The sequence below is a fragment of the Numenius arquata genome, chromosome 21, assembly GCF_964106895.1.
Source record: "Numenius arquata chromosome 21, bNumArq3.hap1.1, whole genome shotgun sequence".
Taxonomy (NCBI): Eukaryota; Metazoa; Chordata; class Aves; order Charadriiformes; family Scolopacidae; genus Numenius; species Numenius arquata.
The window spans coordinates 7,968,020-7,984,942 of NC_133596.1; the positions used below are offsets into that span (position 1 = coordinate 7,968,020).

The following is a 16,923-nucleotide window of genomic DNA, read 5'->3' on the forward strand; positions in this document are numbered from 1 at the left end:
TTTGAAAACACAGATAAGTCTCAGGGGTCAAGGAAATAACAAGAAAAAGGTATTAAAAAAAAAAAAAGACATTATTTGCTTAATCAGTAGGACAAATTGTCCCACTCTGTGTGTGCACAAACTGGGTTCTTTGTGGGTGTTTTTTTCCAGTGGGGGTTTTTGGTGGGTGTTTCTTTGGCAGGGCCAGCACTAGCCTCCACTGCCTGGATCTGGGGGGTCCAATGCCTCTAAGGACAGAGGGGGAACCTGATTGCCCAAACAGCCCAGGAAATTGTGAGTCCAGCTACGGGGGGAGAAAGCCGGGAGTGCTGAGCACCCTCCAGTAAGGAGAGGCCTTTCCTGGGGTGAACACAGAGTGTTTTCTTCCATGAGAGGTGCCGCGAGTCTGGCTGGGTCTTGGCTGAAAGTTTGGGCCTCTCAGGAGACCAAAATCAGCGTATCTGATTTATTCATAGATGGTAGCTTGCTTAAAGGCAGGATTTCTTCCACAGCTGTGCTGCAAATCAGATCTGTGTTGTCCAGTGAACCTCGTTTAGAGCAAGAGAATATGAAAACTGATGTGGGTGGACCTTGCTGTGGAACTGCAGGTGCCACTGCTGGGCTGTCACATCGGGGCTGGAGAAAGAATGTCCTCTCAACATACAGCAGTGGGGAACGGAGCTTACAGGGTGTGGCCTTCAGAGCAATTTCATCCTCAGCTGTGATGGGAGCAGGGACAAAATTCTCTATTTATCTTAGGAAATTAGTGCCCGTAAGCCACAGAGCTTTACACCCCTCTCACCGAGAAGCGTTATTACACTGAAAAATGGGATTAGACAGAATTGCTAATTTTAATATCGCACATGGAGACCGAATTCCAGGCACCCTCCCTGTTTCTCCAGGGAAAGATTTATTGCCTGCTACAATGTAATTAATCTAATTTCCGTTAATGAGGGCGAGACAGTTAATAGGAAAGTCACGTCCTCAAATCTGGTTGCCATCCCTAAGCCTGGTCCCGCCAGTGGCGGGGTGCTCCGAAGGGACTGGCGAAGGCCCTTCTGGGGCTGAGCTCACACCGCTGCTGCAGGTGCAGTGACACCCGTGTGGCTGCACAAGGGGGCACTTGGGGAGCAGGAGATTGCGAGGGTTTCAGGCGCTGCTCCCTGCACCTCTGGAGCAGCAGCCATCGCTGCCAGAGCACTCCCCGAGAGAGCACCTGGAACTGCAGTCAGGATTATTTTCATTAGGAGAAAATATGCTCTTGCAATGCCAGGCTCTAAGGGTGCCTGTCCTCTGTTCCACTGGTGTAGTGCGGCTCTGCAGTCACCAGCTGGGAGCAACTTTCAAGGGAAAAATCAATAGTTACTAGTTATGGGTCAATCTTCCTTACACAGAACAAACCCTGCTGATTTTGCACAGTTCAGGGCTGCGCTGAGCAGGGATAGCAACGTGTTTCATGCACAATTTGAAATTAATTCATTTGTGGTGAGGTAGTAACTGGAAATGTTAATAAGATCTCAGCTGCTGTTGTGACCTTGAGCCCTGAGCGGTGCTGGGACCCAGCTGTACCCCCAAATTGAGGGGGTGAAGGGAGTGAGTGTCGATCTGAGGTGTCAGAGCACAAAGCCAGTGGAAAATCACAATTCATCCTTGTCCTGCATCACTCATAAAAATGGCATTAGGGGGTTGAGCACTGATTGCAGTTTCTCCTGGCCAACTTTGCAGATTCCAGGTGGCACTTGGCCATGCGGCTCCAGGCCTGAGGCAGGGCCTTGACTGATGGTCCAGGGGGAGGATGGCCAGGGACACACTGGAGGGAGGGCGAGAAGCAGGAGCGGTGACAGCAGAGCCCCTCTGTGCATCTGCTCCTACAGGAATTAAATCCAACTCAGGAGATTTGTTTCTCTGGTTTCCCTTAGGAAACACGACTGTTGCGCTCTCTTTCCAAACCTTCTCTTCTGCAAAGGTTCACCTTCATGAAGAACACTAATTGCAGAGTAATTTGGTGTGATGAGCATCTGCAAATGATACCTTCTGTGAGCAGTAAGTGGGTTTTTTTTCTGTTGCTGCAGCATGCCTTAGCCATGGAGGGGTGTCTTGCTCAGATCAGCCGTCCTGAGCGCACAGACCACAGGGAAGAGCTGGCTCTGGTGACCCTGTTTGTGCCTGTCCCCGCTGTTGGGTGGCTTTGACTCATCTGCACAAACAGGGTGGGTCTCCCCCCTGCCTGCCGTGGGGCACAAGGAGGGCTCTGCGTCTGCTGATGCCCCTCTGGGGGTGACCTTGTGGTCCAGGAGCCCAGGAAGCTGGATCCTGATGGCACTTGATTGATGGGATCTGAGGAGTCGTTCCCCCTCAATGTCAGTCAGGCTGCCGCTGCTGCTGACTGCAAATGAAAGCAGGAGGAATTGGACGGTAATCAATGCCAGATGGAAAGTGCGATTGAAAACGCTTCTGTCTGGAGCGGGCGGCCCAGGAGGGGAGCGTGGCCAGGCCAGGGCCAGCATTCGGCTGGTGCATGCTCACAGACGCTCCTGCTCTCTTTCTGTGGTTCAATTATTGCACAAAAAGACGATGGGAGATGCAACTCTGTAGGAATCACCCGGACAAGGAAACTGCTTGGCAATAGCTGCCAGCTCTGAGCAGCTCTTGCAGATAAAAACAGGGATGCTGTTATCCCGCCTGACAGAAAGGGGCAAAGATGTGAAAGGCAATAGCTTTGGGCTTCACAGCAAAGGAGGCAGAGCCAAGTCGCCCCAGCAGCAGAGAGGGCAGCGATGCCCGTGCAGGGAGAAGTGCTCTGTGGGGCAGAGCATCCCCTGCAAGGACACATCCATGATGTGCCAGCACAGGATGAAACAGCGACAAGGCACCTGCTTGCTATAAATAAAAGCCCTTGGAAGAGAGAACCAATTTCCCTTTCCCTTTGGGATGGTGCCGACCGATAGTAATCCCATTATTTTTGGCAAATAACCCCTCTGGCAGTTTCTCACTTGTTTGAGGAACCGGGCGTCTTGCTGTGAATAAATTACAGGTTTGTTTTCCCATCGAATATCCAGCTCACCTAGAAAGGGGGAGGGCAAAGGGAGGAGGGAGGGAACTTTGGAGACAAAGTTTGATGCTAATAGCCTGAGCTAATTGCCGATTGTGTGGAGCAGGATGGTTGGAGCCCATGGCTCACTCCAGGTAATAACATCTCCCTCCTCAGACACCTCGCCCATCTGGCACTTACCATCTGTTCCCCACAGCATTCCCTGCTGTGTCTGCTGTGGAAAGTTTCTTGGTGCAGAGCAGGAGCCCTGGCTGTGGGCAGCGCAGGCGGGAGCACGGAGGCAGCACAGCACAGGGCTTTTGGAGGCTGGGGCCTCATGGTGGTCCCTTTGAACACTCCAGAGGGAACATGCCAGGCTGGGGGCTGCAGGCACCGGGGGACCCAGCAACTTCAAGCTGAACCCCGCTGCTCCCCCGTCTGGTGCTGTGCGGGCAGGGCTGCGGCTGGGATGTAGCGGATCCAGGCAGGGGCTTTTGGGCTACAGGGAAGGTCTCTGCCATTCCCTTCTCTATTTACATCTGCTAATGATCCGGCTTTACCTGTACACCCCTTTTTCTGGTTAAACTTTGGTGCTGCAGTCAGACCATTTCTGCTCTTTGTGTCTATTCTTGTGCTTAAAAACAATTTGGTTTTAGTTAGAAGTAGAAATATTATATTAAATACAGAGCCACCGTGTTGCTTTTCCTTCTTCCCAAGATCTCCCTGCGCCAACGAAATTCTTGTCTTGTTTTGGAGGCTGAAATTATTTGCTACAGTCATAACCGCCTTTTGGCTCCAAGGATTATTGATGGATCTTTCTCTGCGGGTATTCAATGGCAGCATTTTTCTGGCTGCACCTGTGGCACCAGCACTGTTGCGGGGTATTTCCTTTCCTGGCAGAGCGGGTCAAATCGATTCTGGGCTAATTCCGTGATGCTGGTGGGGGGGAGCACTCCCCATCTGGCTGCCCCCAGTGCAAAGTGGGAGCATGGGTGACCCACTCCTCATCTCATGTCCCCTGCTCTGGGTAGGAGCCCTGGCACTGCTGGGCCCCGGGCAAGTGTCACATCCCGGTGATGCCTTTAATCAGCCTGTGCAGTAGAAGGGAATCAGTCACGTTAAAAGGGAATCGTAAAGCAGCGTTGGAAACCACAGGGCCATGCAGAATTGCTCAGCTGTGTTTGCTCAGAGCCCAGACATTTCACGGTGCCATAAACTTCCTGGTATGTGGCCTGGGGAGCGTAAATCCTGCCCTTACTCTTCTACGTGCCGGCTGTCGGCAGGGGCACAGTGCAGAATGAGAGGCGCTGACACGGGGACTGGGAGGCTGTGTTGCTCCGTCCTTGGTCTCGCACAGCGAGCCCAAGGAGATTTATTTTTTGCCAAGTAGACAACTCTGTGCTTCCGGGACACAGCAGAGGTTGCAGCTTCACCATCTCCGCACCCTCATTGTAATGCCTCTTCTGAGCTCTTCAGGCTTCCATGATTTTCCTCGTTGTCACCAGTCTCCAGACCATGTCACTCCCTTGTCTTGCCCTCGGCTCTGGCTGGGGTTTTCTGGAGCAGTTGTTCCAGAAGAGCTGCTGCTGCGATGGGCTCTGCCAGCGGGTTTGTCCCCTGGGACCCAGGGTGGCTCCATCATTCCTGGCTCGGTCTCACCAGGGCTGGGGGACAGGAGGAGGCACCTGCCTAGCCCCAGAGCATCACCTTGGCCTACCTGTGCCGATGGGGGTGTGGACACCTCCTGCACTCACAATCTGGTGAGAGGAGAGAGGGATCCTGGGCAGGAAAAGGGATTTTATTCCTCTGCTCTTCCATCTCTCACCCCCCTGAGGTTTCCGGAGTGAGCCCTGCTCATGTGTGGGGACAGAGTGGCATCCTCCATCCTGTCCCATGGCTTGAGGAGCGACTGCAGCACCATGGGGACCAGGTGACAAATGGCCGGTAAAGTCGTCGTGGGGAGCATGCACAGGCAGTAATAGAGTTGTAATGAATTAAGTGCTGTTAAAATTGATGCCGAGCTTCTGTAATGAATGCGTGTGTGTTGTGAGGATTAGGACACGGGGGTGATGAATATTGTCTATCAGCTGTGATAAAAAGCCTATCATCCCAATACATATTTTCAAAAACTAATTTAATGCTGAAAGAGATTATTAAAAATGAGGAGAGGAAATTGTCTGGGATATATTTAGAGTCCCTTGGTAGGTAAGATGAATTCCAGAAGTCAAAATACCGCCTGTGGGGTGAAAAGGATAGATGCAGATATTGTGGTAGCTCATGCCAAGAGGATAGGGCTGAGACATTCCTTTTGCCTGAGGACCTGTGTGCTGGGATGATGGCACAGTGTGGGGACCGTCCCAGAGCCATCAGCCCTTGCCAGGGAGCAGAGTTTCCGCTGTCCTGATGTGTCCCTGCCCCAGCCTAGAGGTCTGGCTGGACCCTTCTACCTTCATTTCCCGAGCCTGTGGCCGATTTGCGGTGGGGACCAGAGCTGCTTTATGCAGAACAAGGTCTAAGAAGGGCCTTTGCCTGGAGCTGCCAAGGAAAGAAGCCCCCAGCGCTGCTGGTGGAGGGTGGGCTCTGGGTCTGTCACCCTGTATTTTGTTCTCTCTCAATTAAGGGTAGGTGCACACACACCTGCCCTGCCAGACGGGGTCTGAGGAGCTGGAGTGCCATGAGCCTGCCGTGCTCCGGACATCTGGAAATCTGAGTTTTGATCTTGACTGTTCCCCTGGTCTTTCATTTAATCTCTCTGTGCTGTTCACGATGACAAGATCATTAGAAACCGAGTTCCTGTTGCAGAGCTCTTCCTCAGAGCAGTGTGTAACCACGCGGATGATGCCTGCAAGACAAGAGGCTTAATTGTGTTCTGCCAGCATCCAGGGGGATGTCAGCGAGTCAAATTTAAAGCCAGGCTGGATGGGGGTGGGAAATGCACCTCCATTACTCATCCAGCCTGAATGAGGTTTCGCTTTTATTATATCCCGAAATAGCTGGTGCCTGGGAGGTGCTGATTGAAGCCATTTGAAAACATGACAACATCCTCAGGACAATAGGTGTCTAATCTAATGAAGCCAAAATGCATTAGCTAAGAGCTGCGTAAAGCAGAGAAAATGCAATTAAAGCATTCCGGAGGACAGATGTCGACCTACGTAGGGGACACTGATATGAAGACGTCGGCAGAAGTCTAATGAAAATAAATGATCTGTTTGAAACATTCCTCAAATCAATAACGGAGCCCAAGCCACTGCTTCTCCCCCCAGTCCTCAGCGGCTGCCACCTTGCTCCTTTGTCACCTGCATTTCGTTGTGTCCCGGGAGGAGGGTGGGGGGGGGGGCCAGTTTGCTGTGGTTGGTGACAGGAGCTGGGGGTGGGTGGGGCCCAGGTGGGTCCTGCTGGCAAACTGAAAGCGGGGCTGGGGGCTCAGTGGGTGCTGGCCGTGCCATCGGGCCAGCACCCTGCTCACCACATGAGTTTTGTCTTTGCAGCCAAATGGTCCAAGAGATGTCACCGCCTCGTCGTTCCCCCTTGGTTACAGGGCTGCACATACCAACAAGGGAGCTGCTGTGATTAGTGATTGTGCTAATCAGCATGACCCACAGATCCAGGCTTTTCCCAAACGCCCTTCTTTAACCACTTAAAGTACCTCAGGCTGCTGAATTTTAATCAGCTCTTTTCTTCCTTAAAGACTAAATCAGAGGAACACACAGAATCTTTCAGTGCAGTTCGACATTGATGCATAGCAGCCAAATTTCAGCGATCTCATCATTAATAACCATGGCTCCTCACTGTGCCTTGTATTTTAGGTTCTCAGACTCTCTCTGACAGATTTCCTTTTATTCCCAGCTCCTCGCTGACACGGGAAGTCTGACAAAATTCTGATCTGAGCCCATACATCTTGCTGTCCCCTTTCATCTCTTCATGCTGGTTTCAGAGGCAGCACAGAGCAGCCCAATGTCCCGGTCCCCCCTTCCCTGTGGGGGTCAGGCCTGTTCCCTCTCCTGCCTCTGGTTTTTCCATGGAGTGGGAAGGGCAGTCCGTCACCGAGCCTCTCAGCACTTACCAGGATCACCTTCATTGCTCTCTTTAGATTCTTACACATATTATAAATAGTAATTAAAACCACCCACTGGCAAAAGTAACTCACATCAAATCACGATTCTTTGGCAAGAGTTTAAATTTACAGTGACAAGTTTATTTCAAGAAGAAAGTTTTATTTTTGGGAGTTTGATTCACTGTGGTGCATCCCATGTGAAGGCAGTGTGACATCACACCTGACACACTGCATTTCCCCGCAAGTCAAAGCAGAGATTTTGCCACCCAGCGGTGGTGGCTGCTGCTCCTGGGTGATAACACGGCTCTTTGTCTGATGCTGAAGGTGCTTGTCAGCCTCAGCAAGATAAGGCAGCCAAAGACATCTATAATTGTGTAATTAAATGGCTCCTGTGCCTTTCAGGTATCTCTTGCTGCCGGGCAGATGGGTCTGTTGTCAGCAGGACATGGTAAGTGCAAAGGCAGCCAAGGTTACCCAGGGGCCGGTGCTGGCAGGGTGGTGACCCAGCCCTCACCGTGAAGTCCCAGAGCTGGGGAAGGGCAGGAGGAGCTGTGGGGTTTAGGCCATGCCCCTTCTCACGCACTGAGACGGTGGGAGATTAATATGAGGAGGAAAGGTGCATCCATCCCGGTGACACTTGAACTGACAGATCACTGATTACGATGATAGATGGCACTGGCTCTTCCTGATAATTAGCAGTTGTTCATATTTAAACATTGCTCTTCCTCCAGAGCCAGGCTCTTTTTAGTATTCCCTGGGCATTGCTCTCCTCCTGCCCATCTCGTCCCCGAGGCAGCACAGGGAGGACGGGTTGGCTTGTCCTGGCCTCGTCAGCCCTTGTAGCAGAGACAGGGCCATGCAGCCGCTGCTGTAAACTCCCAACGAGATGGATTTCATGTCTGAGGCTGGATAAGCAGGAGCAAGGGGCAAGAGGATACCTGGCTCCTCCTTTGCTCGCCCCAACCCCTGTGCCAGCTGCTCTCATCAGCACCAGGCAATTAATGATTTTAAAAGCACCTGCCAAGTGCCATTGCTGCTATATCTCCCATTTTACTGTGTCTCGGCCATAACAGCTTATTGATCCCTCCTTTGTCACCATAGAGCAACATAGCCCATCAACACCTTGCTCCCCATCCCAGGGAGCTCTCTGGGTGCAGGAGCTGAGGCTGGCACCACTCAGCCATGGGCCAGCCACGCACGGAGCAGTGGCCGTGCTGCTTGCTGTGATTTTTCCAGACCTCATTTTCCTCCTCAAAGACACCCCACATGTCAGAAGCTGTAGGTCCATTGCTGACTATACAAGACAAATGCACAGTTGCAGACCAGGTTGTAATTTTCCCCTCAAACCTCCAGATCAGGGAAGCAGAATTAGACGGAGAGAGGCTTTCTCTGGGCTGTAGTGCAGAAAATATTGGCAGCCTGGTCGGCTCCATCAGCAGAGGGTGGGGGAAGAGGGAGCAGCAGCTTCAGCATCAGCCTATGCAATCCATCACTGCAACAGGGCAGACATAAAACTGCGAGCACCAAGTTAAAAGGACAAAGCTCCCAGCTCAGACAGGGGGACGCTGACACCGCTCAGCGCAGCAGCCTGACCCGAGAAGACAGAAATTCTGCCTCCACAGCAGGCAACACGTGAAGCGCTGTGGTGGGACACTGGGGGGAAGGAGCCCCTTGTGTGCCCTTAATTAATGCCAACAAATTATACAGGTGTGTAACGACTCATTTCTGGGCAATTACCTTCCTTGTTTATATTTTTTTTTTCACTCTTCACACAAGGCATCAAGTGCGAAGAGCTCAAGCCTGCCCAGGCAGATGGGGTGCAGGTGTGAGAGCTGGGGGCTCCATGCAGGCAGACACGGAGCCATGGCGTGGGTGCCTGCCCCAGCTGCCTGTCACACCGACCTCTCAGTGCTGCTAATGCCTCCTTGCTGTCCCTGCGAGCTGCCACACGCAGCCCACAGCAGACTTGTCTCAGTTATTAATGGCTGGATTTACACGGCGCAGCCTTTGCCTGGCACCTTCCCTGGGAGAGCCGGCCCCGAGGGAGAGTGAAGGCTGCAGCTGGAGACCCCCAGCATCATCCACATCCTCCGCTGCCCTCCCTGTGTCTGTGCTGGGGGTAACCAGAAAAAAAAAAAAAAAAAAAATGCATCTTCCCGGCTGTGAGTTGTGATCCACTATTCACAACCCTGCTTCAGAGCCCTCATTATTCCCCTATAGAGCCAATGCAGCCCTGGCCCAGCTCCTAGGGAAGAGTGCCTGAATTAATTGATTGACAGAAGGCAAAGAGACTTCCCCCGTTTTAAGCACCCATTCGATTCCTCTCTCCCCACAGTTGTCACCGGAGCGAGGCCTTTCTACACCTTGTTTGGCATTAAGCAGCCCAAGAGAAGAAATGTGAGCTAGTGAAGGAGGCACAGTGAATTATGTCTAAATATCGTTTGTGCAGTGTTTGCATTTAACATGCTGGCCATACACTGCTTTCATTTACTCAATCAAACAATTAATTACACGCCTTGAGCACAGTAACTCAGCAGTGTTTTCCCTCTGCTCAGCAGTGTCCCTGCCCTCACACACAAGATGGCTATCAGTCTGACAATTGCACTTGTACTGACAGCTCCACACTGTGAGCGCTTCCAAGGTTATGGGGTCCTGCCCCCACCCGGGGCCAACAGCGGCGCTTTCTGCCCACAGAACATGCTGCACCGGGTCAGTAACAGGGACTTTCCCCCAACACAGCGTCCATAGCAAGAAACCACCATCCCGAGTTCCACCTCTGCAGCAGCAGCAAAGGACCCCAAGTTGATAAAACAACGCACCATTTCACACCTCGCTGCTTCCGGAACTCCCCCTTGGCACCCACTGAAGGGGCACTTCTCACCAGAACACCTGAAATGACCCACACAGACAAGCCAGGGCAGAATTAGTGGTTGCTTTTACTTCGGTATTTAGGTATCTCATTATTGCAATCTTTAAACATAGTTCAATAAATACAAAATTAACAAAAATGTCAATAGATCTTTAGTACCATTTTTTTATTATTATTACTATTATTAATTATTCCAAACCAACAGTGATTCCCTGGGGATGTCTGACTATAGCTCAAACATGAAATGCACACAGTGTCCCTTACGATATTATATTACATTTGTGTCAAGCTTATAAAAATATATATTGACTTCTCAAGTAAGTATTTACAATATATAACACATGGTTAATGAATATCAAAAGCATCTGGAGATGAACCAACTCGATTCCAGTTTTGGTTTCATGGAGGGGGTGCTGCACCGCGTGTCCTGCCCGCCCCGAATCTAGAGCTTAATTTGCTCATTTTATTACCTTCAGTGTTGATGAGGAGCTCAGGTAAAAGTGTCTGTTGTTGCAGTGCTAGACAGCAAACTCTGTCCTGGGGGTTTCGAGAGAAACGTGTCGCTGCCTGCTCACAGCCAGGTCTGTGTCCCAGACCCTGAAGCACTCTGTCACCTTGTCACCAAGCCCTGGATTTCCCCAGACCACCTAGAAAGCAGCTGCACTAACCTGGAGCCAGCCCCAAACAGTGTCCTCTCCGCAGGATCCTGGCATCCCAAGGCTGGAGCTGCTGGAAATCCTGGCGAAGGCAACAGGAGCAGGGAGAGAGGGGAGAGGATCCGGAATCAAGTTGGTTCGACTCTGCCTAGAGAACTATAATATAATTTCTCTATAGATAAAATGTAAACATAAAGAGCATACAAATTGCACTTGATCCTTGGGATCCGGCATTTCTACCAAATGAAGGTTTCTGTTCACTGTTATTACTCTTCTGGGTGTGAAGCAGCAGGGTGGCGAGTGACCGATCGGACACGAGCCAAATGTAAAGACAAATTACTTCCATTAAAAAAAACTAACCAAGTAACATTGGGGAATGACATTGCTTAAACTGCAGAGGTGGCAGGAAGGAGAGACCTTGTTCACCCCAGAGGGTGCCCAGCGCTGGGCCGATGCTGGCCATGCCACCACAGCAGCTCCCAGCCCTGCCATGCTGGGGTTCCCGGCAGGAGCTCTGCGCTCCCATCAGGCTTGAGCGCTCCTAGAGCCAGCCCGGCCACACGGCCAAGCCAGGACAGCCTGGGGGCTGGGGAGAAGGAAACCACCATGACTTTACTCAGCAGAAGCTGGATCTCAGGACAGACTCCAGCACCCAGGGTCCTGCCGCTCTGTGTGGCTGGAAAAGAAGGAAGATGCCAGGGCAGGGGCTGTGTGGCCCCACAAGAGGCTGCCTTGGGGCCCTTCACTCCATCACCATTTGGAGTCCCCTCCCCTGGGAGCAGGCTCACAGGAGGATCTGACTCGAATGGATTCCCAGTCACACTGCAAACATCTCCCGCAGCATTCATTCCCTTTGTAAATCTTTGCCTTTCATCATTAATAATTCACTTGCAATACTTACAGATGATAATAAAAGGCTTACAGAACTCTGTACAAGTCTGCAAAGACCCATTTAATTAACTAACTTCAAGGAAACTTGTATTATTAAGCAGATGCTATTTATGCCTTCCGTCAGTGGGAACTGCCAGGGTGCGAGGCAGGCAGCGCTGTGCTCTGCAACAAAATGAAGTACTGATGTGCCCTGGGTTGCACAGCAGGATTTCGGGGATCCCACGGCTGCAGTGGCCAGTTGTGCCCAAGCCCTGGTGCCAGTTTGGGGTGCACGGTCCCCTTGGCACAGCCCCTGCAGCCCCTCAGACACCCGAACCCGGGCTGCACCCCACAGCAGAGGCTAGGGTTGCCACAGGGACCTCTGCCCAGTGCCAGCCTATGGGGAAAAGTGAGGTCCTGGCACAGCCAAGGCACTCCAGGCAGCTCCTGCCTTCCCTTTCCCCGCTCCCAGCCAGGCAGGGGGCAGCCAGGGGAGGGGAAGGCACTCACCACAGCTGAGGCAGCCCTTCCAGTGGCCAGAGCAGACACAGGAGGTGTCCACCCAAAGCACATCCATGCCCGCTATCTCTGACTCCAAACCAGTTCCCAGGTTTTCATCCCATTTCTGGCTGAATTGGGAGGTTCTGTCCTGCTGCTGTGGGTTGAATAAGTGCTTTTCAAAAAAACCTTTTTCTCTGCAAAAGCTTCCAGAGCTGGAGAGGGAAGAGCACTCATCCGTCTCCTGCTCCAAGGCAGAGTGGACACCTCGGCTGCAGGGAGTCCCTGGGCTCTGGTGTAAGCCCACGGCTTGGACCATTTTGCTCTGCAGCCCAGGGACAGGGCTCAGAGCCCATCACAGCTGCCCAGGAAGCCCAAAGGCAAGATGCAGGATGCTCTGCCCACAGACCACAAGCCAGGAGGCAGGGAAGAGAGGCAAAAGTACCAGCAGATGCTTTAGGCTCAGGCCTGCCGGGGTGGCAGGTCTCTGCCCATGGGCTCAGTGTGTGTGGGCAGCAGAGCCCTGCCTGCTCTTGGTCCGTAAGGTCCCACCCATGACTGGGCTCCAGCAGTAAAATGAGGGACCGGGACCTGCACAAAAGGCAGCAAAGGCTGAGAGCATCAGCAGGGCAGCCCAAGGGCTCCACTGCTTGCCCTCTCTTGGCTATGGGTCTCCTCATCAAAGCTTCTCATTTCTTCCTCTGAAATTGCCTCCTCGAGAGCCTTAGAAACATTCAGCACCATTTGCTCTGCACTTTAGTGGAGAATATTTTTGTTCACCAACTGTGGCGTCAAGACTCATTGAAGTAACTCTTGGAGTGGAAGGGACCAGGCTGGGAAAGAGTTTCCTTTCAGCAGAGCAGATGGGGAAAGTCACCTTCCAGAAGTTGGGCGCTGGGTGTGAGCTGTGCTCTGGTCTCTAAAAATAAAATCAATAAAAGCTCCTTGTGGGGTTGCTAGAACATGTCACCTTGTATAAAAATACCCATGGATCTCACCAGTAGGATGTTAGATAGGAAAATGCCGTCAGCTCTGGGTTAAGACAGTGCACAAATGTCCATCCACCCTGTTAACCTAATTACCATATGAAATGGCATCATTACAGTTTGACTCATCTTACAAAACAGTGCTAGGGAGAGCCACATCCACTAGGCATGCCGCACACGTCCTGGGAATCCTCGGCTTCCCCAGCTCGGGGGACGGGAAGCCCTGCTCTCTTGCCATGTGGAAGGACGTGTTTGGCAGCAGCCCGGCGATTCCTACAGCCCACCTGAAACCGTGAAGTTTCTGAGACTTGGTGTGGTTCGGGGCCGGCTGCTGCCCCCTCCCCGGGGGCGCCGGGTCCCTGCTCTGCACCTCTGGGGGCTGCTTCACACCTGCACGCCTCGGCCGTGCATCTGGATCACCTGCGCCCGCAGCGTCTGGATCCCGCTCAGGATGGTCGTCTGGTGCTCCACCAGCGTGATCCCCAGGCTGAGGACGTCTCTGCAAAATGAGCCTCACATCAGCCACGAAAAACCAGCCCAGACTGTGAAATGCCCTGAAACCAACTGCTCCCACGGAAGGGCAGCGCAGGTTTCAGACCATCAGCCTGCTGTGGACCTGCCAGAGCAAGAAATCCCCTGGTCTGTTGTCCCAGCAAAGCGATAGGGGCCCGGGAATCCAGGGGTAACACACCCCAGGTGTGACAGGGCTGCCGCCCCGCGCTGTCTGCGTGACAGGTTATCAGCAAATTGCATTAGATTTGACTCTGCTTTCCGGAAGGGAAAGGCAACACTACCCTTGTCAGAAACGAGAGGTTAAAGTCACAAACTCAGCTTCAAAAAATCAGCAACTGAGATGCATGACACACGCAGCCCAGCCCACGCCAGCGAGACCTTACAGACAAGTTTTGGAAGATCTGTCCCCTGTTTAGTGACACCTGGCTGTAACTGCAAAGCAGAGCTCGCTCATGCTGCGCCCGGCGACACGTGGTTATAGCCAGGAAACCAGTTACTTACTGGGCTGTCATCCTGGCCACCGACTCCAGGTAGCAGTAGCCTGCAGCGGTGAAGTTGTCTTTGTACCTGCCCATTTCTATCGCTTCCAGCCACTCACCCACGGAGCTGAAAGACGGGAAGGCTGAGAAGGTGCGCTCGGTGAGGGGGATGGATGTGCTGTGGGACCTGCCAACAGAGCGGGGCGGTGAGGAGGGAGCGGGGCACGGCTGAGCTGGGAATGGGCAGCACAACCGGCAGCAGAGCAAGAGGGGGGGTCACCTGCTGCAGGTGGAGCTGGGGCACTGCGGGGGCTCCAGGCTCTGCACCATCTTGCTCAGGATGTTGTGGATGTGGGAGAACTTGGGTCTCTGGCTGCGGTCCTTCTGCCAGCAGTCCAGCATGAGCTGGTGGAGCGGCGGCTGGCAGTTCACTGGGGCAGGCAGGCGGAACCCGTCCTCCACAGCCTTCATCACCTGCAGCAGCAGAGAAGGCGAAGGGACAGGGTCAGGCGCTGCCATGCCGATGGCAGGATCCCCCGGGGCAAGCCCCCCTCCTCACACCCCGCGGGGGAGCAGCAGGAGCTCCTCCGTGCACCACGGAGCCACCTGCACACCATTAGCAACAGCAGTGCCATCATCTACAGCGCGGCTGCCAGTGACTCACGTCCTGGTTGGACATGTCCCAGTAGGGTCTCTCGCCATAGGACATCACTTCCCACATGACGATGCCGAAGCTCCACACGTCACTGGCCGGACTGAAGTGGTGATACTGGATGGCTTCGGGGGCCGACCACAGCACCAGGCTCTTCCCACGCTGGACGGGCAGAAAGGGAGGAAAGCTGTGCTCACACAGCCGTTGGACACAATTCCTGGGTGGCATCGCAGGGCGGACACCAAGCCAGCCCACATGCCATGTGCAGATTTAGTACTAACAGAAAACTTTCACCTCAATTTGTTTTAAATGGCCATGCAACCGTACGCTACACAGGAGTGTGAGTCCTGAAATATTAATGGGAGAAAAGAATGTCTCTGGGAAGAGCTGATGGCATTTTATACATTAATATTTAATGAAAGCCCTTTCAGAGCTGCACAAACACAGAGTCCCTCCACCCTGCCGTGCTCTCCTGTAGTAAGCAATCCCCGTCTCGGCATCTGCAGAGCCCTCTGGATGCACCAGGGGAAGCAGGTGACAGACAGTGCAGCTAATTGTAATTAACAGTGGGGAGACCTTGACCCCAAAGCCACAGCCCCACTGCACCGTGGTGGGAGAAGCCAGGGCTCCTGCTGGGCTCTCCCTGCCCCTGGCTCAGCAGGGGCTGCTCTGGACCCGGTAGCACGACGGTGCCAGGGCAGCTCAGGGAGCTTTGGGCAGGACAGCCACAGCCTGGCAGGACACGCTCACCATGGCCAGTGAGGTGGGGTCACGCTTTGCCAGGGGCTCTTCGGGGCGGCGGTGCCCTCCCTGCGCTGAGCCTGCACCTCCTGAAGCTGATAATGGCTGAAGGAGTTTTCCAGACTCCTCCTGCCCTGGACAGCTCGACGCTGGCAGCTCCTGCAGAGCCTGCACCAAACCAAACCCTGCCAACAGGCTCTTCCTCCCCCGGGACCCCCATCCCCTGCACCGGGACCGGGTCCCTGCAGGCAGCTGCAGCCTCCTCGGCGCTGCCCGCTGCTCCCTGCGGACAGCAAGGGCTCATTTGAGTGAGGAATCAATGCTCTTTAAAATACTAATGCCCCTTTAACATGATGCACTAACAGCCCCAGCTGACACAGGGCGGCTGCACCAAATGAAGTACGTCCTATTGCTCTGCAGTCGGGAATGCACTGATGCACCTGCGGGGAAAGGCACCGAAGCTGTGTGTGAAGGAAGTGGGGAGGGAGAGTGAGGGGCTCCAGGGTGCGAGGGCAGCCCCCAGCTCCGCACCCAGGGGCTCCCGGGCAGCTCCCTCACACGCACACACCAGCACTCAGGAGACACGCTGGCTGGCAGAGCTGACAAGGCACGAGTGTGAATCAAGTAGGACTTAAATTCTTAATTGAAAACCATGAATTTCATTACAAGTGCTAAAACAGACATAAGAGCTGCCTCCGGCCGCCTCTCTGCCAGCCCGCGCAGACACGGGGCCAGGCTGCAGCCCAGGAGCGGTGCCCAACGGCTGCCGTGCGGGTCCCTGGCCAAACACATTCCATTCCCAGCTGAGAAAGGTGGTGTTAAGATGCAAAGCCCACATTCATACATGAGAGCCTCGGAAAAATACTGGTTCTGAAGTAGGATTGCCATGTGTCATATTAACTCCACCTGTGGAAGCTGCCTGGCTTTGGATTTATTTGATCCTCACTCTGCATTCCGAGCAGGCTGCAAACCCCTCCAGCGATGCCAGGCCCCGGTCCAAGCGCTGCCGGCCATGGCCGTGCCTGCAGCCGGGGACACCCACCTCTGCAGAGGGTCTGTAGCTGTTCTGACAGCGTTTTGCTTTTGGGGGAACGGTGACAACAGAATTCGGAAATGCAGCTTACCATGGTGGAGAAGATGGTCTCCATCTTGTCTTCTTGTGGCCGTCTGAAACCAGTTATTTTGCAAGCCAGGCTGCTGTTCACCAGGACTTTGTGTGCAGCGAGGCTTTTATGTATGTAACCCATCTCTGCCAGGTACTTCATGCCAGAGGCAATCCCCTGCAACATGCCAACCAGCTGGGCAGCCGAGAACTGGCCCTCGTGTTTCTGTGAAAAAAAAGAGGAAGAAAAGCCAAAGGTGAGTAACGCCCAGTTCAAGGGGGCACCGCCAGCAGACGCTGGCCGTTTCCAGCGGCTCCCAGAGCACTCACCCTGAGAAAGGAGTCCAGCACGCCGTTCCCCATGTACTCCATCACTATCATCATGGTGCTCCCTGCACGGACAGACAAGGAGTACTGTGTGAGCTCTGCCCGTTGCTCGGGCAGTTCTAATGCTGCGGGGGCGAGAAATCCGGGTGCCAAGTTCCAGGGTGGC

General features: G+C 53.5%; 1 protein-coding gene across 1 annotated transcript in view; it reads right to left on the minus strand.

Annotated features, from left to right (window-relative positions):
• Positions 1 to 13,327: 13,327 nt before the first annotated feature.
• The window catches only part of EPHA10 (EPH receptor A10), a 34,623-nt gene continuing 31,027 nt past the window's right edge, over positions 13,328 to 16,923 (minus strand). Inside the window, exons 12-17 of the mRNA XM_074161871.1 lie at positions 16,761 to 16,822; positions 16,453 to 16,656; positions 14,600 to 14,749; positions 14,216 to 14,409; positions 13,958 to 14,122; positions 13,328 to 13,442 (exon numbers count right to left, since the gene is read on the minus strand). Of these exons, the coding sequence (XP_074017972.1) occupies positions 13,328 to 13,442; positions 13,958 to 14,122; positions 14,216 to 14,409; positions 14,600 to 14,749; positions 16,453 to 16,656; positions 16,761 to 16,822 (890 nt within the window). The remainder of the gene's footprint in view (positions 13,443 to 13,957; positions 14,123 to 14,215; positions 14,410 to 14,599; positions 14,750 to 16,452; positions 16,657 to 16,760; positions 16,823 to 16,923) is intronic.